A 21,744-nucleotide genomic window follows, 5' to 3' on the forward strand; every position below is an offset into this window, starting at 1 on the left:
CCAAGACATCTAGTAACCCTAGTTCAGTCTAGTCAACCAAGTAAAACAGAATTATCACATATTTTTCCTCACAAATTTTGCATTGGGATTATGCGCCTGTTCACGTTTCACAAGTAATGTACTGTGGTTTATCTCTGGTCTACTGCAATATCTGAGACTAGCATGTGATTTGATGTTTGCATATACATTTTGTGATTATACTAGCCACATCCATCTCACCTGAGAAGTTTAATATGAAATGACTTATTAGAGAGCAGTGCAGGGGAAAGGGACCTGGGGGTCCTGGTGGACAGCAGGATGACCATGAGCCAGCACTGTGCCCTTGTGGCCAGAAAGGCCAATGGCATCCTGGGGTGTATTAGAAGGGGGGTGGTTAGTAGGTCCAGAGAGGTTCTCCTCCCCCTCTACTCTGCCCTAGTGAGACCACGTCTGGAATATTGTGTCCAGTTCTGGGCCCCTCAGCTCAAGAAGGACAGGGAACTGTTGGAGAGAGTCCAGCGCAGGGCAACAAAGATGATGGAGTGGAGCATCTCCTGTATGAGGAAAGGCTGAGGGAGTTGGGTCTCTTTAGCTTGGAGGAGACTGAGGGGCGACCTTATTAATGTTTACAAATATATAAAGGGTGAGTGTCACGAGAATGGAGCCAGGTTCTTCTCGGTGACAACCAATGGTAGGACAAAGGGTAATGGGTTCAAACTGGAACACAAGAGGTTCCACTTAAATTTGAGAATAAACTTCTTCTCAGTGAGGGTGCCAGAACACTGGAACAGGATGCCCAGGGGGGTTATGGAGTCTCCTTCTCTGGAGACATTCAAAACCCGCCTGGACACCTTCCTGTGTAGCCTCATCTAGGTGTTCCTGCTCCGGCAGGGGGATTGGACCAGATGATCTTTCGAGGTCCCTTCCAATCCCTAACATTCTGTGATTCTGTGACAGACTTATCCTGCATTTCTTGTGTGTGCATATGTGTTTGCATGGGCACATGTACTTCTGTTTAACATCGTAATACAGCAAGTGTCAATAGTTTCAGTACAGATTATCCAGTTTAGAAATCAGAGAACTGGAGCTGCTATACACATGGAGAACAATATTAAAGGTGCATGTTTTGGTTCAGCACAGTCAATAAGCTGATATTCAGTTCAAAGAGATTTTTATCCTGGTGATTAGAATATTGAAACAGTTAGGTGTGCTCCTGAGAAAACCACAGCTGTGTGGTCCCAACTGGCAGCATTTGAAAGGCTGTTCCAGCAAATTGCAGCTTGCTCCCACATACAGAAAGATCTGGGTGCATTCTGCATGTGGTACATGCACTGCAAAGACTTATAAAAAAAACGAAAAATGTCTTTGTTACTTTGAAGCATCCAATCTTCACCTAACCTTACAGCCTCTCTTGATAAATACAAAACTTCAAAATCACTTGGGTCATTTTGCTGTAACCAGAGCTAAAAAAAGAATATCCTACAGAATTTTTTCTAAAAGACTGCTGACTCTGTGAAGATGAGAACAAAACTCAGCAGCCTCAATCTTACGTGGTGGCTTAGTGTATAAATCTCCTCCTAAGGAACTGGCTCAGCTATTTTGGGTGAAATCAAGCCCTTCTGACTCCAACAGCAGAACTCACACTGTCTCCAAAGAAGAAAATTTCTCTTTCCAATTTTTCAGCTGAGTATTTGGTTTCATTTTTTAATGATTTCAATGTTTCGTGAATGTCTAAGCCAACAGTTTCAGGTTTCCAAATGCCAAACATGTAGGAGACATTACCTGCTATCCAGATTTCTGATGTCCCAAGTCTTACTATCGAACATAAAACCCTTCCTTCAGCATATATCTCCTGTTTCTTAAGTAATTCTGTGAGAGCATATATGCATCTGATGTGTCAGACCGCGGCCCCAGGATATGCATAGTAGTAGGGGAATGACAGCGCACATCTGTGCAATTAGTAAATGTCTCTCACTGGGTCTCCTTTAGCAGTGGGTCTTTCAGGGTGGCTCACCTTCAGTCCATAGCCTGATAGTAGGGTCTAGGTTGCTTTATGGTATTAGTACGTCTTAAAGATCTCCAAAGCATATTAATAAAAACTAACCTACATAACACCAAGCGGAAAGAGAATTCGAGGAAGCAGTAATACTTGAGACTGTGTCAGAAGCCAGAGGTAATAGAGGACCCTGACTCTTCGAAAGGCAAAAAAAATGGCAACTGATTATGATTCTGAGGAATATGGAACTTAGGGCTTACACATCCTGACTTCATTCTCTTAAGATTATAAGAAGTAGTTTTACAACTACTCACCTGTATGTTTTGTTTGCTGAACAACTGTATTGCCTAACTATTTTTTTTAAACTTACTTCCTGTAGTATTGAAATAATCTTTAGGTTTCTTAGTTTTAAATTGCTGAATTCTTTGGGGCAAGTGTCTTGAATTTTCTTAGTCCCCAGATCATCCCCTGGCCTTAACAAACTGCACTGGCATCCCTTCACTACATGGCTCCATAGTGACCCACGGAGTCACAAATCAGACTGACCCATTACATCTGGCCCAGGAAGCCTCAGAGAAAAAGAGAAGGCCCAGCACTGCTCACACAAGGTACAAGCCTAACTGAGGAGTAGCAAAAAGAGACACTTAGGCAAAGGACACTCCTGCTCTGTTGTCTGAGACGACCCATGGAAGATTCTGCTGCAGAAGTCCCCATGGTACACATCAAGCTGATTTACAGAAGGATGAAGTAAGGAAAAGACGGTTATAAGCAGTGATCAATCCTGATTTGCAATAGCTCAAACTGTGACAGAAATTGTATCATTAGCCAATAACAGAATGCTTAAAAGATTTGTGAATTTTGTTTATGTGTTTTCACTTATTATTCCACTCCAGATATCTTTATCATGGAAGCTTAAACAAAATTAGGTCATGGCAATGTGTGACGCTGTTGATAATCCATACCATGAGTAATCTTCCTGTGCTGCAAGAGCACAGATAAGTGTTCAGTAAGCTTTGCCCAACTGATTAAAAGTTAGCTCACGCACACTAAGTGTCTGCCTCCCTGTTCATAAATCTTCAATGTGTATGTCTGACTGGTGCGTTGTGCCTGACATATGAACTGTGTAAAATACAGTTCACAGGTTTTTATTACAGCAGTACCTTTAATATCTCCACCAGTAGGTATTTTACACTTCACAGATACAGCAGCTACTGCTGCTCTCCAGTCACAGCATATCACCTCTGTTCAACCCAAATGCTCTTCCAGCTCTCACTCTACTTTGCCAATTATACTCTCCATATTATGAGTCTTCCTGATGGTGATTTCCTTTCCAGAGGTAGAAAAGACCTAAGCTCAGGCCTGACATTCAGTGTAGTGTGACACCACTGAAGACTTTTCTCCCAAAAATCCGTGAGTAAGTGAGGTATGGTGGGAGAGGAAGTCCATCAGCCAGAGGGCTTGATGCCTTTCCTGACTCTCCATCATTGTAGCTAGTGTGAATAAAACCTTTCTACTAGGAGCACCTCTCACTGTAAGCAGAGAGGTGGGAGTACTGATTGCCCCTTGAAAATTAGTTCTTATTAGCCTATCTTAACTACATAATAAAGCCAGCTGGCTTCAGCCAAGCTGAAATATTGCTGCAGCACAGAGGCAGCAGCGTAGAGCAGTGCAGTTGCCTTGCCTGCTGCCTTTAAAAGGATGATGCTCTTCACCACTCAGGTCTATCAAGTTTCTCACACTGTGAGCTACCGCTAAAACCAATGAAAAGGTACAAATTGCATTCAGTCTTATGTGGAAAATAATATCAGTATCTATCCTGGTGGCCCACTGTTTATGTTTTAACATATTTAGAAATACGTAAAGGTTTGATAGGTCCTGTTTGCTCTTTCTCTGAAGTCAGAGCGGGCTGTGATGGGAGTTGGAAAGTGAAAGCAGCACCCTAAGAATACTAAGGAGTTGTCTGCATACAGAGGTGGCCCTGCTATAAATGTAATTCAATCCAGTTAAAGCAAGTCTTTTTTCATGGATTCCCAAACATACAGTGCTTTATAACTGGCTCTTCTTGTAAATTTTCACACTCATGCTTCCAAGCATAAGTCATAATAAGCAATCCTGCACAGACTTAACTAAATCAGTGGAAAAAAACCCTACTTTTCATTCCATTGATATAACTCTGACACAGACCAGTTCTAATATGGATTAGGTATGACGGAAAAAGTTCACAGCTTCTTGCAATGAGGGAAATATCCAAGGCTATCCCATTTCATAAACTTGGTATTATCCGCATTATTCCACCTTGTCAAGAGCCTTATTTTATTTTTAAGGACAGTTATGGGACTTAAAATATATTAAGCTGCTCTTTTGAGGAGTTGCAACACTATTTTGCCTTAAGTACCAGATAATAACCAGAAAAATTGCAAGACCTTCCTTCTCCTTTTACACCTGTTCCACCAAAAGAGGCAAAGACTTCCCCAGAACATTCTTTATTCAAATTCTATAGCAGAACAACGCAACTTGCTAATAATCACAATGCACTAGCGTAACACTAATAGTAACGACACCAATACACAAGTTTGTCCTTCAAGTTTGTACAAAACATGGAGATGCCTTGGACCACGTGCTGGCTAACAGAGATCATAGATTGAAATTGGCACCACAGAAACCACTTTTTTCAAGAAAAAAGGGAAAAAAGGAACAACAACTCCTGCATTGGAGCAGTTTAGAGTATCTGTTCTAGTGCTTGCACAACAGACTTGTCTGATCAAGCTCAATGATTACCTTGCATTCAGTTCCACTCTAAAAGCTTTAAGCTGTACATGGCTGCCTGAGCCAGCAAAGAAGAATATTTGACTGATCACAGCAGTACTCCAAAAATCAAAAGCAAACAGGAACAGAGAGATAAATGAATCCCAGGATTTTCAGTGTAAATACGGTGGATATTCAACAGTGGTGTTTGCCCTGGCTGCCATGACAACAGCAGATTGAGGGTTCAACAGCACAGCTGAAATTAAGTTTAGATGCTGTCTTGAACTCACATACTAGTGTCCTGTAGCTCAGAAAATTTTCCTTGCAACCCTCGGCTACAGCAACACAGCAGAACACAGCATGACACAGCAGTGCATCCCCATCCAGACCTGGTGTGTGATCTTTTCGGAGATCTAAATTGTGCACCTACCTACTATGGCAGTTCTGAATTAGCAGGACACTTATAGTACCTGGTTAGGCAGGACACAAACACTTATTTAAATTGACATTCTTACCTCTGCAGCCAAGTAGTTTCCAGTTGCCAAATGCTTAAATCTAAACAAGCTGTTCCACTGTCCTGCCCCTCCCCGGCAAGGGTCATGATGGACAACCTAAAAGAAGAAATACAGATCATGCTCCTCAAGACCATACTTAGATCATTGACATTTCTTACTGCTCATTCCAAATAGAAATATGTAAACTACATAATTACAGCCTACCACAGAGATGAATACTGTGCTCACACTAAGCCCACCATAGGTAACAACTACTTAGATTCATTTTTTGCCAGGTGCCAGGAAATGCTCCTCCTCTTACTTTCAATGTTTTAATTAATCTACTCCTTGCAAACATGTTGAGCCAAATTTTGCTTTCAAGTGACATGGTGTGAATCTAGAGCTCAAAAAAGTAAGCGTAGCTGCTCTACACTTACATAGGCACTACTTAAGAGGAAAACTCAAACCCTCTTGCATTGTTTCACCACTTACACCAGCTCTACTTTTGACAACAGTAGGGGCTTCTGATAGATTTTCATCCAAGTGATGAAATATCCCTGTATAATCTGACATATCCCAGGTTATTTGTTTTTCCCTTTGACTGAGCTGTAGGTCATTTGCTACCTTCAGACCTTGCAGCACTTCTTTCTCTTAAGGAGTGATCTCAAATAACTGCAAGTGTAACACACAGTCCTTACTCAGACAAAATTCAACCAATTGCCTGAGTAAGGAGCTTTGTTTTAAATGCACAAAGATTGTTCAGAACGTAAGAATTTTTGGCTGTAGGAGTTACATTACTGTAATAGCTAGGGTTTGAGACGTACCAGTTTCCAATGTTCCTCAGTGAAACGAAAATATATTTGTTAGTCATCTTCTCAAAAAGCCCCATTCAGCAGCAACACCTTTATTCAGTCTAACTTTAAACAGATGCTGATGTGCCCTGTTGCAGCATCACAGACATTTGTGACATTTCTTGTCAGTCAGGAATTTCAATATTCTAAATTGCACATGAAGTCAAATACAAACACTCAGAACTCCGGATACATGAGCGTCATTTGATTTGCTTTGATAAAATCACACCATTTAAGTCAAGTCTGAATTTGACCCTCCGTCATTTTACTGCAGGTAAACATAGTACGAAAACATCTTACCTCCACACACACAGAGCAATAAAGTATCTCTTCAGTGTTAATCTTACACAAACTGCTTCATAACATAATAATAGTTACAGGGAGGTGTATGACGATATCAAGAGGCTATGAATGATTCATGTTGTGGTTAAGTATTTTTGCTGAACCTGGGCCTACAGGTCCTAAAATATTTATAAAATTTAAAAAAAAATACCTCTATTTCCCACAGTGCTTTAGAACTTGTTGCAGAAGTGGCTGACTGACGCAACGTTGTACGAAGGAAAATATGTTGTTTCTTCTCATATTCATCACAGGTCAGAAATTTCTCTTGCTCTGCATGAAACAGTCTAACAACGTCTCCCTAAAGTAATACAAAAAACAAGCATTACTAAGTGCTAGGCAAAGCTGCTACACTCATCCTCTATATTTGTACTAGCTCCACTGACGTCAATATAGCTGACATTAAGAAAACGTTTAGTAGTTTCCTATTGCTGGAGCAGGTATCAAGTGCAGAGCATACAACCCCGGCATTGAGTCTGGAAATCAAATGAGATGATTCAGTCCTGCAGGAGATCCACACACTTTTGTGAAAACAGAACTTGTTTCAGAGCACTGCAAAGAACAGTGGGCAACAATTAACCTAAAGGTGTATTTTAATTTTAGTTAACTTCACTAAAAGGATTTTTTATTTCTGATCTCTTTTAGTATTTAGGGAAAACAAACAGATTTCTCTATTATTGACTCATTGCTTCTACTCTGCAATCAAAGTCAATGTCCTCTCTCTATTTCTTCTGCTGGTATCAGTTTTGCTTCTTTCTGCACCTCCCCAAGGCTTGAATCACTATCCCCAAATGGGTCTACACAGATATACCATTTTCCCTTTCAAATTCTTTCTCAAAAACTGATGGTACCTTGATACCTAACAAAAAATAGCCAGTTGATAATCACTTATTAAGGTAAAAATGAGGACTAATAAATTTGATCTATTTTAAATGAAAAAGTAAGTGATCTCAGAGTGTGATCTAGAGGCATGAACCTGTGCAAACCATGAGCGCTTAAAGCTACATTGTCTTATTACAGCTACTGTCATCTTTCATGACTCACTCCCTTCTGCAAGCTTGTTATACCTGCTTAAGCATCTCTGCATAAACTGAAAGGTCACAGCTTTTCTGTACGGAGCCCTTTATCATTCTGGACTTGAACTTCACCTTTTCTCATGGATTCTCAGTTGTTCCAGGGCATGGAAAGGGGCTGGACACTGGCACAATCCAGACAGTTTCACTTAGTAAGACAATAACACAAAGGAAAAGTATTCTGGCTGTTGAAGGACAGTACTGAAAGATCCTTAACAGCTCCATGAAGTCCTTATTTCTGCTTTTATTCACCATGTAATATTTCTCTATAGTCAAATATGGCATGACTTTCAAATTAAAAAAATAATTAAAAAAAAAATACTTACTCCTTTCAGTACATCATCTCGGTAACTACTGAATTTCATGAACAATGTTATTTTCCAGCTTGTGTTACAGTTGACAGCATTTACCTTTGGAAAAAAAAAAAATTAAAACCACCACAATTTTAGTATTAAAAGTGGTTGTTCCCTCTTTGAGACATTCTATTCTTCCAAAAGACCACACCAGATCTAGGGTGACTGGGGACATGGCTTCACTACATACTTGTACAGTTTTGTACATATTTGTACATGGGTTCTGAAGCCCTCAAGTGTTAGTAATAACAATGTTGATGTTGGAGAAAATTCAGTGGACAAAAAGCTACTCTGTGTACAGCCCACCGAGGAGCTGTTGGAAGAGGATTTATTCTTAGATCAGTGAGGGTTTCAGATACTCAAGCCTCACAAAGCTTTCAGTGCTGGGCAGAATTGTGCCAAGAAAAAGTATATTTCATATTGGTTTGTTGAGGCTAAGTTGGAACCATCTACCCCACGGTGCGGTTCTCATTACCAGTAAAGAACAAAGTATAACACATCTTAGATTAGCAATTATGCCTCCTCCCTCCACTGAACTCACTTCTTTGCAGCCAGGGTTATCTAGAAGCTCAATGTTGCTGGCATGTAGAGGCTGCCCTGCATTGACTGGCATCAGGACAACTTTATCTCCCACAACCACCTGGAAGTCAGAAATAAAATGCAATTTAGACCTATGTAATTATCCACTAAAATGAAGTAATGTTACGTTTTTAGAAAATGACTCAAATGCATGCTCTGGGAATGGCACTTGGTGAATTTATTTGCAGATAATTCACACACCAGCTCTGTTCACCCATGCCTCTGCAATTGCTTGGGTTCAAGATTTCTACACTAATGAATCCTCGTATTCTCAGATGCCACCCTGTTCAGGAGAAACTCGAGATCATGAAATAGATACAAACCTATGTAAATTCCAAGAGTAGTTCAGTTCATCTAAGTTACATTAACTACTCTTAATCCCATATATACTGCCAGCCAAAAGGCAGAGAAAGCTCAGAAAATAATATATAGTCAGACAGCAAGACTCTTTTTGCTCCCTTGCTGTCAGTCAAACGTTTTCCATCAATGGGTCGTTCATTTAATCTCACAAAAGCCTTAACAATTTGCCTGTGACAAGACTTCTTTAGCCCAGTGACTCCTCAACACTGTAGACCATCTTCCGGAAAATGCTAGGACAGGTTCAGGAGTTCTCAGACTTAGACTGTATTAATGAAATCTGTAAAGGAAAATAAACCACTGGAAATTCAGAGAGAGGTGAACACACTCCATCCCCTCTGCTCTTACTCCCTAAATGGTGTTTGGAGCTCAGCAGAGGCAGCAGGTCCATCAGCTGAGAGAGCTTCTCTCTAAGAGAGGAATTCCTAGCTGACGCCCCGCAAGCAAATTCCCATGCCCTTGCAATTCTTTACCTATATAGACAGGGAAAAACAATATGAAAATGTCTTTGACCTAAAAAGTGCTTGAGACATGCATATGGAGAAAACAATTCATAGCTGGGAAGTGGGAGGGTGGGAGGGGGGAATAAGTAATAATTTCGTAAAAATCCACATTGGTTGGCACTGGGTCCTGATTTGCTTATGTTGTTCACAGCAATTTTAAGCACACACACACACACACATGAGGACAAGTGGATACATGTGATTTTTGCTATATGAAATGCTGCATAAGCCATGCTTTCTTTTGGAACACAAACAAACAAAAATGCTTTCTGCATTGATCAGCACATTTCCTATGAAGAAGCAGAGCCCAATTCAGCCTTGTGTGACTTCCACACAGGTGAATTTGGCCCACTTTATACAGAGGTGAAAAAGAAGATGGCCTGTTCTTTATCAACACAGCTAAAATAAACAGTAGCAAAAGACAGTGTCATCATGCTCAGACTACACGAAGAAATCCTATTTGATCCAAGTAATGAGAAAAAGTTCACTGATGGAACCAAAATAATGACACGATGCCTTTAAGATACACTACTTTTGCAATACATTCCTGCATGCCATGCTTCACACAGATATTACTTACAGCCCATTTTAAGAAGTTATGACCAGACAATTCATTAATCAAAAAACCACCAGGCTTGCATCCTGCAAAGTGGAATCAGGACTTCAAAATTATTGCAAGTACACCAGGACTATAACAGCTTAATTAGAAATAGAGCACATAACTGAATACCTTATTTAAAAGGCGGGGGAGGAAAAAGAAAAAGGAGGGGTAGGGGCAAAGGTATATTTGAACGCAAGCCTGTGACTACCATGGAAGCAACCAGAGGAAAGGTGATATACACAGCTACTCTCCTGCAGGCACAACCTGGGAATAAGTGTGGTCACGGTTTCAGTCTCAGTCTCCCACCCCGCTCCACGTCCACATTGTTAACCTGGTTTCAATGCTGGCCAGCTCTGGAGCTGCCACAGAAGCAACAAGACACCCTATGTTCTTTGTCTTTCTTCTTTTTCTTCTTGCTTCAAACCTCTGTAGGTGGTTAGGAAGGAAGGGACAGAGGCAGTTTCACAGCACTTGTTTCCTGTACACCCTCCACCAGTGATGCAGATAACTAATGCAAAGTGAAGAGGGAATCCCGTTTTCTATCCACGGCCACCTTGGACAAGCTGCAAGTCTGCTCTTTTGAGTTCCTCCCATCCTCTGTTGGCCTCTCCTCTGTCTCCTGAGTTTATTTCTGGCTCCAAATGCCCCAGCATGCCCAAAACACTGGAGGCAGACCACTCGCATGCCCACGTGCCCATATTTCTGCCTGTAGAACTGTACTACATGGAGACTGTAGAAGACAGAGTAATTATATTCCAAAGGTTTTGCTCTACAAAATTAAAATTGACACCAGCTGTTTGTCCTGTTCCTTGGCTTCCCTTGGGCACAGCAGCCGCATTGTGCTGTAGACCAGCAGTGGGCTGATAGTTTGACAGGTTTCTGGGACTTCTTCCTTACATATAGACATTAATTCATTAAAGCTGCATCAAATATACAGCTTTTGAGGACTTCATTCATTAGTCCTTTGACAAAACTCTTATCCTTTCTGGTCTAGACAAGAAATTTCCAGAGAATTATTAAATTCATAGAAAATTCAGCTTTCAAATTCAAGCCTACAAGGTCCTTCAGTCTTGGATGCAGTGGAGTTCTTCCTGCACAAGGTAATTTCCAAATTCATGCAACCCTACTTGTCCGTATCTTAGTGGAGAAGGTACAGTGATAGTGGGAAGATCCACAGTCAAAACTGACTGTGTTCTGTCTTCTGGGTGGGAGACCAGCACTGGCATCACTTAGAGCGAATCCATGGTTCATGTAAAATCAGTAAAGCCCCCCCGACAGCTACATCTACACCACAATCAAGAAGCAGGAGCAAATACTCTAGTATAGGTATAGTATATCACAAAGACTGGCAGATGCAAGAGGCTACATTAGCTGTGAAGATCCAGTAGCAGTGATTTCAGTTTGGACCAACTAATGAAGCAGGTTACTGGGCACATTGAAGGTTCTGCTACTCCATTTTCATCACCTCTGTGTTGTAACCACATCTTAGTCACATTGCTGACACACTTCGAAGATCAGGAGGATTAACAGAACTTTCACACAGATGGCTGGGCATTCCCCAAGTCCGAGAGCAGATCGAGCTCTCAAGGCACTGACATGGCAGACAACCAAAAATGCAATCCACACAGAGCTAATCCTGCTATCAGTGCACATTTTGCTATTCAGTCAAACTGGAAAAAGCTCGAGCTTTAGTCAGTCACATCTTCCATTGAGGGAGAACTGAGACATGTTTTATAAAAGCCTGAATAAAATATTGCAGAGTTACGCCAGTTACTGTAAATCTTCAGCAACATTTTTTCATTATTTCCATTGACTTGCATAACTAATCAGTTGCTAACGAAGCTAAGCTAACACTCCTTCAGGAAAATAATTGTTAAAATATTTCACAAGGCTAAACAACCATGATGACTTTTGAGAAAAGTAACACACACAGTTTCCCCTAGACTAAACGACCTTTGTTGTTGTTGCTGTTGGTTTTGGCTTGGTTCTGTGTTGTTTTGGTTTTGTTTGGTTGGTTGGTTTGTTTGAGGATATATGACATATTTGGATCTACCTTGCCTGGGTAATCTAAAACAGTATCTGTCATCCAAGCAGTAACTCAATACTCACTTCTGTTCTGAAGACAGTAGAGACTTTCTAAAGTGTATTTTCTTAAATAAAACCACAAAAGTTTCCAGACATAATAAGGATTTATACCAAGTTGATACACCAAGCTAACTCCATGCACTAAGAGGTCAGAAGAAGAAAACTAGCAAAAAAAAAAAGGCGAACTTAGTGGGCGGGTAAAGTGACCTCAGCTTATGTGATATAATACTACGTGTTCTGTTAAATGAGTCCCCCAGAAACCAGCCTTTTATAGCACACGTCTGTGAGTAACTGAAGAAGAGGAGGGGGTACAAGGCTGGAGCCTCTCTCTGTCTGTGAGAGGCAAAGGAGGGATTTCCCTTCTCACTTGCTACTCCTGTCCCCATTACTACCCAGTTTCTGTAACTGTTGAAGAGGTGGAAATCTGCCAGAGCAATTACGACTGATGCTTAGCTCTGAAAGTTTGCAAATAAAAGTATCACATCTATTTGGGCCTGATATTACAGAAAAGAGGAAAAACTCGGGTCTCAGGACTTCACTCTGTAAAATATAACGGTGAGCTCCCAGCTCTGAAATGCAACACCTGATGACAGAACATGAGCAGCGGGCAGGGTCCAAAGGAGGACATAAAGTTAGAAGAAAACCTGACAGTTTACCACACAGTCTTTGTAGCACAGGGCCTCTCAGATACGGTCCCACACGGAAGACACCAGGAGAGAGGCCTGCAGAGTGGGATGCTACAGCGAGCACTGCAGGGATCTGCAAACTTTTTGGACCAGCGAAGACCTTTCCAAACTTTTATGGGCCCATGATAGTGTAAAATTGAATCAAAAGCTCAGTATAGAGGATGACTCTTAAGGTTTAAGATCATTCTGTTGTTTTGGCTGTAAGGGCTCACAATGGCTCTCAGATCGCAATTTGGGAACCCCAGGTCCTCACTCTGGAGAGCATGACATGCACTTATTTCCCGGGCCTGAGAAGTTAGGAAGATGCTAAAATTATGTTATTCTAAGAAATTAAAGAAAAACCTTAAAGCAATAAGTCAGCTCTTTTTTGCTTTCCAAAAAGGGAAAGGTTACGTGTTTGATCCACAACACTGCTTTTCCCCAGAAGAAAACCCATGCAGAGGTGCCTCGGGGGACTATGCACATTCGCTCCTTTTCTCTGCAATGGGTTTGTGGAAAAGAAGAGCTTTTCACATACCCTTCTGATGACTGCGTGGAGTAGAGAAAGACTATGACTTTAAGGGCTCCCAATGAAGAGCTGGAAATGCAATCCTTCCCCTCCCCACAACAGATTGCCAAAAGGAGCTGCAGGTAACCACACTCATCCTGGATGGCATCCCAAGAGCTGGGTAACCACAAAGTTAATGAGAGAAAATGCATGAGGAAACAGGCAAGCCAGTCTGCAATCTTGAGAGGGCTCTTTCACTGAGTACTTCACAAGGGAGAGTGACCAAACATTCCCAGCCAGGTCTACAATATAAAACCACATAAGTTCATTATGTGGCCTTCCCAGAGGCAGATCTGAATTTTCCACAGTGGGCACTTAATCAAGCCACAGCCGACTGAATGAAGAACCAAGTTTTGATCTCGTGGCACAACTCTCAGATCAGCAAAGAGCTTTCCTATATATTCTTCCTCTTACCAATACACAGGACTCCTACTGAAATCTACCCAGAAAAGACCCACCAGACTACCCAACCCATTCCAGTCAAAAATGCCACTCTTGTGTTGAAGAGGGGTACAGATATAAAAAACCCAATGTATTTCCAAGAGACATTCTCTGCTGATATCTTGAAAAAACGTTGCCCATAATATTTAAATAATAATAATACAGTCACTCTAGTGTAAACTATGACTTATTATCAGCTTTGTAAAGCCACACACTATGGGTGGACTTAGCAAAGATGCTCGAACATAGGACAGCAGAGGCTCAAATGAATGTGACAACACTTCAGATTCCAGACCACATTATTCAGTAACACTTTCTAAGCACACATAAAAGCTAATAGACCCAAGCACTGTTGTTGTTTATTTTTTTAATCTGAACTTAATCCATTGTGATTTATGCCAGTAGCAAAGAAATCACATGCCTTCTGGAAACTTTCTGCCTTAACACTTTTACACATTCAGTATTTCCACTTACATTATCACCTTCACTCCTCAGTTTCCAGAACGGCTGGATATAAAACCAGGATCCCTCATTCCCTGCAGCATCCAGAGACACCCGCATAGCATTCTTTTCTAGCAGAGCCGGCAACCTCTTATTGACTGTGAGGTACTTGTTACTTTTTATGTGCAGTAGCTGTGAACAAATAATAATTTAAACAATCAGTACAGCTGGGTTTTTTTCTCCCTTCAGTTCAGAAGAGGAGGCACAGGTTTTCGCACTATCATAATATTTCATAAGATACATAAAAACAAAACAAAACCAGAAGAGAGTTATCAAGTATACTGCAGTGTAAGAAAACAGATGCTATATCTCATATTGAGAGAAATGTGTCAGTGATCAATTTTACAGCATATGCTACACTCGTAGTTCAAGGGTCTATTAATAGCGTTACCTTCAGGAATTTCATACATTACAGGAAAGTTGTACTGCACTTAAGAACATAACTTCTGTATCGTATGTTGTGAAGTACAAATTACTTCAGTGGTTTAAAAGGAGCTCACAGCACCTCTATAACATGATTTTGCAATAAATCTTGAAAACAAAAGATACATATTTACATTCAGATTCTAAACCACAGCAGCCAAAATTACACATAAAATTTATATTATGACATATTATTTAAACATGAATATGCAGCACTTCTGGTAGGCTTTAAAACAGACAGAAAAATGCAATACTGTAAACTTCACCAAGTTCTGTTTACGTGACCCTTGACAATGCAGATTACAGTGCTTAGTTTCATTTTCACAGTAACCTTGACATGAAACAACCGTTTCCTTTCCAGCTCTGAGAGAAGGCAGATGTATTTCAATAGGTTTACCTGTATGACGTTGCTATATTTTACAATTTCGCCCAACAGCTTTCTGTTCTCGCTTTCGTTTTGCTTTTGTTCCAGTTCTGCCGCATGCTGCAAGAGAACGATTATTTCTTTAAATTCTACAAAATCAGTACCTGGATTCAGCTACTGGAACAAATAGTGTAAAAGGGAAATGGCATCACATTAAAAACACTTCCTTCAGCCTGCAAGTGTTACTGCACTGAAAATATTAGCTCCCGAATCCTGCTGCAGCATGGTTTCCTGAACTATAATCACCTAGATCCTGTGCAATGATTCTGAGGTTTTTAATGCCCAGAGTAGAAACTCAGTCACAATTTATAGAACACACCTGAGATGCATGCTATTTTAAAAGTTTTGAAACACTGAAAGTAATTCCAGGTGCTTCATTTCATCCTGAAGGAGGAAAAAGAAGAGCCTATGATTAGCTTCTCCCTGTCACCATTCCTTTTACTTGTTGGGTTTTAATTGCATACAAATACATTGACTTTATATATAAACAAAACTAGTGGGTCACGCCTTGCAAGACCAAGGCTAAGCTAAGGGTCAAACACAGCCACAGAAAAAACAGCTCCTAGCTCTAACTGCTGTGTATCTACCTCCAGCCACAAACCATGTGTCTTCATTGCTGTTTTTAACTGGAAGCACTGGCAGCCTCTCTACTGCACATGAAATGCTATCTACCTTGTTTTCGCTTAGTGTTACTCATTCAATCATAACATCAAGCCAGTTTTTTTTCAGAGACAGAGGAATTGCTCCATCCATGCTGCATTTCATGCAAAACAGAGTCTGCCCAAATGGTTCAGAGAAGAATCACACAGTATCACAGTGTGTTTGGGATTGGAAGGGACCTCAAAAGATCATCTAGTCCTAGACTGAAAGCAAAGACAATTGCCGTTCTGAGGAATTTCCAGAATAAAGCACAGAAAACATCTCTCTGTCCACCCCTCTGCCTAACTACTGGAAAGGACTTCTAAAATAATAGCATGATTTAAAATAGCAGCCCACTCCTGATTTTAACATCTCCATTTTTACTTTATAAACAAATCATTCCTTTCAGAAGTTCTGTTGGACAAAGGCACAACCCTCAGCCCAAAGTAAAATAAAAACCATGGCAATAAATGCCAGTCAGGAGGCAGGAGCTAAGGAGAATACAAGGTTGCTATGGTGGCATAATACTCATCATGATGGTTCCCAAGGCACTTGTTATTGTTCTTTTTCATTTTATTATAATTTTACAGCCTGCAGATCGAGATAAGATTACAGATGCAGATGTCTCTTACTTGCAGTTTCTTCAGCAGTGCTGCTTCAGTATGGTTTCCTTGTTTGGCTTGCTTGGCTTTCCAGTACTGCTTCTGGGCTGAGTATCGGTTCATAGGACACACCTTGAAAAGGCAGTCTATAGAAGATTGAAAGAAATACTCTTGAGTAACGTTGAAAGACACTTCCTTCATTTGTAAGTACGCTTTGGTTGATTTTATTTTCTTCCAGAAATGCCTAGATACCAGTGTTTAAACACAGTCTGCAAACATCTTGATGGCAATGATACCACCAACAGTTTGGCAGAGCTTTTGAGTTGGACCCAAAGCTTTCAGTGCCCCACATGTGCCCACACTGTGCAACCTCACTGCAGCCTCTGAAAGAGTCCCAGGCTGTGAGCGTCCCATAGACAAAAATTGCCTGCTGCTTTATCAGCAACTCTTTGCTGCAGCAGAACATCACAGATGCACTGTTTGAAAGCACAGGACGCCTTAAAAAAACAGTCCCGCTTTCTGCCCACCATACATCTGGCTGCCCTGCTCCTTCAGGCTCTGCTGAAACACAGGATCGCACGGGCATTCAGCTGCAAGCCATCAAGTGGGTTAACGCAGCTTTCGGCTCTACGTGCACCTTCGTTAACGTTGATTAAAAAAAAATAAAATAGTAAAAACAATAAGGTGACACAAACTGCACTCTACCGCTGCCCAACAGATCAGGCGATAAATGGGTAGGAGGGAGGAATGACCACCCAAGCAGGGCGGCTGCGCAATGGAGGACAGAGGAGGATGCATGTCCTGAGGGGGCTGCAGCCAGCCAGGGAGACAGAGTAAGAAAAAAGAAGCAGCAAAGGAAAATGAGCACAAGACACCGACCCCCATCCCCACCCCATCCCCTCCCTGCAGGGACTGCCACACAGCAAGGGAGCTGGGGACCAGCATGTCTGGAGGGAAGCCAAGTGGGGCTTCCCTAACTGCTTGTTCATTGTTCCTCTTAATTTTCCAACACCAGAATCAATAATTAAAAGTTAAGGTGAATTGGCAATAAACTAAATTTGGTGACATTTCCTGACTCAAGACTTTTTGGAATTTTGGAGCCTGTGACAGTCCTATAGACTGAAAAGAGAGGCTCCAGGAGCCTCTAGCTGAAACAATTCATTCAAATCCAACTTCTTTTAGAGTGATAAGCGATACCTAGTCTTGCATGGTACCAATCATTAACTGCTCTAAAAGCTAAGCTTGAAAGATATTCTCCTTAGCAAATGCTGCTGTCCTTTTACACCCCACCTACACTGACTGACAAGACGAAAGGATAGGAAAACATTAATTAGCAATCAGAGTTTTGCTGTGAGATGAGTAAGAACATACAGAACCACATGTGTATTACAGCGTGAAACTCTTCCCCAACATGGGTTGCAATTTATAGATGTCAAAAGAAAGTCTGTCCCAAACTATTAGCCCTCCACATTTAAGTGTCACAGACAGCCAGGCACCCTCTCAGGACCAATTCATTCCCAGAGGAGAAAGAATACTGAAGAATTTCCTCCCTGCTCCATGTGTGGGTCTCAGGAAGGTAAAGATGCGGGGGAAGCAACCAGACCCACCTGACTCCCAGCCACCCGACCATGGCACAAGCCAGAGCCAGGTAACAGCAGCAATGTATCCCACATAGAGCAGGTTTTACCACAGGGCAAGATTAAGGATAAAAAAGTATCTCTTCTGAGGTACTTCTTTGGCCAGAATCAGCAACGTCACTTCTCTGCTGGTCAACAGTCAGCTTTCCCACCTAGAAGAGACTGCCAGACCACTGGAAAGTCACATTGCACAGGGTATGGCACAGGCAGCGCTCCTCAGAAAAATACAAAATAAAAGGAAAACAAGGAGAAAAGGAAAATTTTTTTAAAAAAGGAGGGGGGGGAGGAAAAAAAAAGTAAAAAAATTAAGAAAAAGAGAAAAAATGAAAAACAAGAGAGAGAAAGGAGAAAAAAAGAGGAAAATGGGAGGAAAATGGAGAAAAAAGAAAAAAGAAGAAAAAGAGGAAAAAAGAAGAAAAAAGGGGAGGGAAAGGGGAGGGAAAGGGGAGGGAAAGGGGAGGGAAAGGGGAGGGAAAGGGGAGGGAAAGGGGAGGGAAAGGGGAGGGAAAGGGGAGGGAAAGGGGAGGGAAAGGGGAGGGAAAGGGGAGGGAAAGGGGAGGGAAAGGGGAGGGAAAGGGGAGGGAAAGGGGAGGGAAAGGGGAGGGAAAGGGGAGGAGAAAAAAACGAGGGAAAAAAAACGAGGGAAAAAAACGAGGGAAAAAAACGAGGGAAAAAAACGAGGGAAAAAAACGAGGGAAAAAAACGAGGGAAAAAAACGAGGGAAAAAAACGAGGGAAAAAAACGAGGGAAAAAACGGAGAATAATAAATGGAGGAGAAAAAGGATTGGGGAAAAAAAGGAGGAAAGGCAAACATGCTAGCTCCATGTGAGCAATATTAAGTGCTTATTTACCACCACACTCAACACAGTTAATGGCATACACATCCCATAGCACAGAATATTTTGATAACAGTCCTCTCCACCCTCAGCTCTCCTGCTGTCTTCTCAGAAGACAGTTCCTTTCCAACAGCACAACATACCCACCCTTACCTCTGTTACCAAAGAAGCTGCAACATGAAATAGCAAACACTATCAACATTAAGTACATGTTCCACTTACACACTGGATCAACGTGTAAGTGGGCTCGTTGAATTTACTAACCTTTCATGTCATTTTTAACTACAGTGGAATTGAGTCATTCAGCCATTACTGTCACAAAAACATCAGCAGAGGAAGCTATAGGGAACTATCCCGAAATTACGGCCTGGGTTTTTAACCACCAAATCCGGTCAGCAGAAACCAGTTTCTGCTTTACAGTGCTGTCTACTCACGGTCTAATTCCCAGACCAAGTTTAACATCTGCAGTAACTAATTACCTAGGACTTATTCCAGCTCTCCAATTCACAACAGCACATATGGGATGTCCTGTCTGTCATTCCAACCTTCTAAGTAGATATTAAAGTGTCAAACTCTTAACTTCTCTGTAGAAGATGCCAGATACCAAGGCAGGTCCTGTTCTCAGTTTCAACACCTTTGTGTAGGGAGGAGGAAGAATAAATCCAGCTCAACACATCCATCTCATCGCAGTCCTTGAGAAGTTACTGAAACCACGTTAACACCTCTTGCAACGCGACAGGAGAATGAAGTGAAATCTAGTGTGAAGACTGGCCTTGTGTGATGGGCGTGTTGGACCCCTTGACCAAGCTGGTAGTGGTTTGGTACAGGCTCCAAAGGAGGAAAAGGTCTGAGCCGTAACTGCATCATGAACTTCTCCAGCTTATCCACAAAGGAGCAGAGTGATAGAGTGAGCATCGATGCATGCGAGCTTAGAACACCGATCACGCGATAAATGTATGAATAGTGGGTGGTTTTTCCAAGACTCATTTATCAAGGATCAAAGAAAGCTGTGGGTACAAGGAGCCTCATGCACACTTTTCCCACCACATATGATTTTACTGTGAGTCAACCACTTTATTCCTTAGATATGAAAGCCTAAGTGAGCCTTCTTTGAGCTCTCCCTGCCAGGCAGCACAGCTGTAGGACAGTTATCTCCCCTTGAGCTTGGACACCTCTCAAAGTTGCTCCTCAAGGCAACGAGAACTTTTACCAATGGCAGATCTTTGGTAAGCAACCGATATTGTGTATAACCTTGTAGAATAGTAACTTTGAGTTTGCCTTGGTAATTCTGATTGCATGCTGAATTGATGCTAACATTACCAGTCCATGTGGCTACTCAATATTACCCTTATTCCTTCCCTTAGGCATAAATTGTTGACCAAGTCTGAGACTAAGTCTGGATCCAGCTGTGCCTAGACTCCTCTCTGAGAAGTCCAGAAAGCAACGGGGTCCATTCTGAACCTCAACGGGAGGGTCTTTACTCTGTGTGTCTCTTCCTTACCCTTAGACATGTGACCTTAGACTGCTGACCAAGTCTGGGACTAAGATTGGACCTAGCTGCACCTAAGCTCCATAAGGAGTTCAGAAAGCACAGGAGTCCATTCTGAACCTCATGACCTAACAGGAGGGTCCTCCTTACCATTTTTGTCTCCACTCTCTGTGTAAAATCATTCTAACTCAAAGCTAGTTCAATTTTCCTCTGTATTTTTCCTCCATGCAGTAATTAATAACGTGAACCTTGCCATCCAACTTGTTGAACCTTGTCAACCCCCTGTTAATTTTTTTAAATTCCACCAAATTCATTGCATTTTGTCAAATTATTATTTTACCTCAATAAAACATATTGCTGCTTCTCTCTTTTGAGTGAGGTGCACTGCACTCATCCACGACACCTTGTCCTTCCGAAGAGAAAACGAACTCTCATTACTTAACAAAATACAACATGCAGCACTCTCAGCTGCAATCAAGCCCACCTAAGCATACTACCTGACATTAGCACTGCCAAAACCACCAGTAGGATTGTGCCCCACGTTTCTCCCACCGCCTGCACTCCCAGAGCCAGCAATTTGCGACAGTGTTGGCTCCCAAGCCACCAACAGGGCTGCAATGCTTCTAGTTCTGCAAATGCATCATTTGGCCTCTCATATATTGGCCAAATAATTACACCAAGCTTACCATTGCATTGCCTCTGCCCTTCATGACTCCTTATCTTTCTCTGCTATTCATAGGGGCAAAATCTGTTCACAAAAAAAAAATCACTGGTGGTAGAGCTTTCCTCAACACCCAAAGTCCTCACTGATTTGCTCTCTAATCACAGCCCTGAGTGCTGTTCAAAGTGCCACAAATCATTATCAAAACGAACCCAGACACCTTGCAGAGGTGTTTACTTTGATTTCAAAAGGGAACATTTACAAAGAGAAGTATATCAGAGCATCTGGAATACACTATAACTCCCAGGTAACTTTCACAAGTGGCTGGACCACTGAGAAAGATAAGAGGAAAAAAACAATTACAAAACACCGTGTACTGTTAAAACATAGTGTATGTTGCAGAAGATTTTTAGTTTGAGTATCAAGATTTCAGCTTATAAGGCAAAAAGTCTGCTATTATTTTCTGTAACAATCTACAATTAACATGCCCTCTCAGAAGACTTCATAAAACATTTACTTCTCTGACATAACAACACCTTTTTACAGGACCCGTCCTCATTTCTCAGTTACTCCCCACACATCCTGCTGCTTGAGTAAACACTCCGCTTCCCATCCTCATGCAGACTCTCCAAGCACAGCACCACCTCACTGCAGAGAAACGCAAGACACACACACATGTGCAGCCACTACTCTGTGTGTCTGCCTCTCAAAGGTGGGCAAATTTTTCATCATGGTACTACTCAAAGAAAAGGAAACGTCGAGCGGGTGCTAGATAACCTCAACCACACAGCTCCAGCTGGAGCCAATGCTGCACAACACAGCTCTCCTGACTCCCAGTCTAGTGCTTTGGAAATTGAACTACCAAGAACTTTTTTAAAGTCAGTATTATTTCAATTATATTTT

The 21,744-nt window shown here is 41.6% G+C and overlaps 1 protein-coding gene across 3 annotated transcripts in view; it reads right to left on the reverse strand.

Moving 5' to 3' along the window:
- Positions 1–21,744, reverse strand: part of ITPR2 (inositol 1,4,5-trisphosphate receptor type 2) — a 278,837-nt gene that overhangs the window by 217,279 nt on the left and 39,814 nt on the right. For all 3 annotated transcript variants that reach the window (XM_071816102.1, XM_065845412.2, XM_065845403.2), the window contains exons 3-9: positions 16,249–16,364; positions 14,951–15,037; positions 14,104–14,262; positions 8,372–8,470; positions 7,804–7,887; positions 6,559–6,705; positions 5,236–5,331 (exon numbers count right to left, since the gene is read on the reverse strand). In XM_071816102.1, coding sequence (XP_071672203.1) covers positions 5,236–5,331; positions 6,559–6,705; positions 7,804–7,887; positions 8,372–8,470; positions 14,104–14,262; positions 14,951–15,037; positions 16,249–16,364 — 788 coding nt within the window. The remainder of the gene's footprint in view (positions 1–5,235; positions 5,332–6,558; positions 6,706–7,803; positions 7,888–8,371; positions 8,471–14,103; positions 14,263–14,950; positions 15,038–16,248; positions 16,365–21,744) is intronic.

The sequence above is a fragment of the Patagioenas fasciata genome, chromosome 1, assembly GCF_037038585.1.
Source record: "Patagioenas fasciata isolate bPatFas1 chromosome 1, bPatFas1.hap1, whole genome shotgun sequence".
Lineage (NCBI taxonomy): Eukaryota > Metazoa > Chordata > Aves > Columbiformes > Columbidae > Patagioenas > Patagioenas fasciata.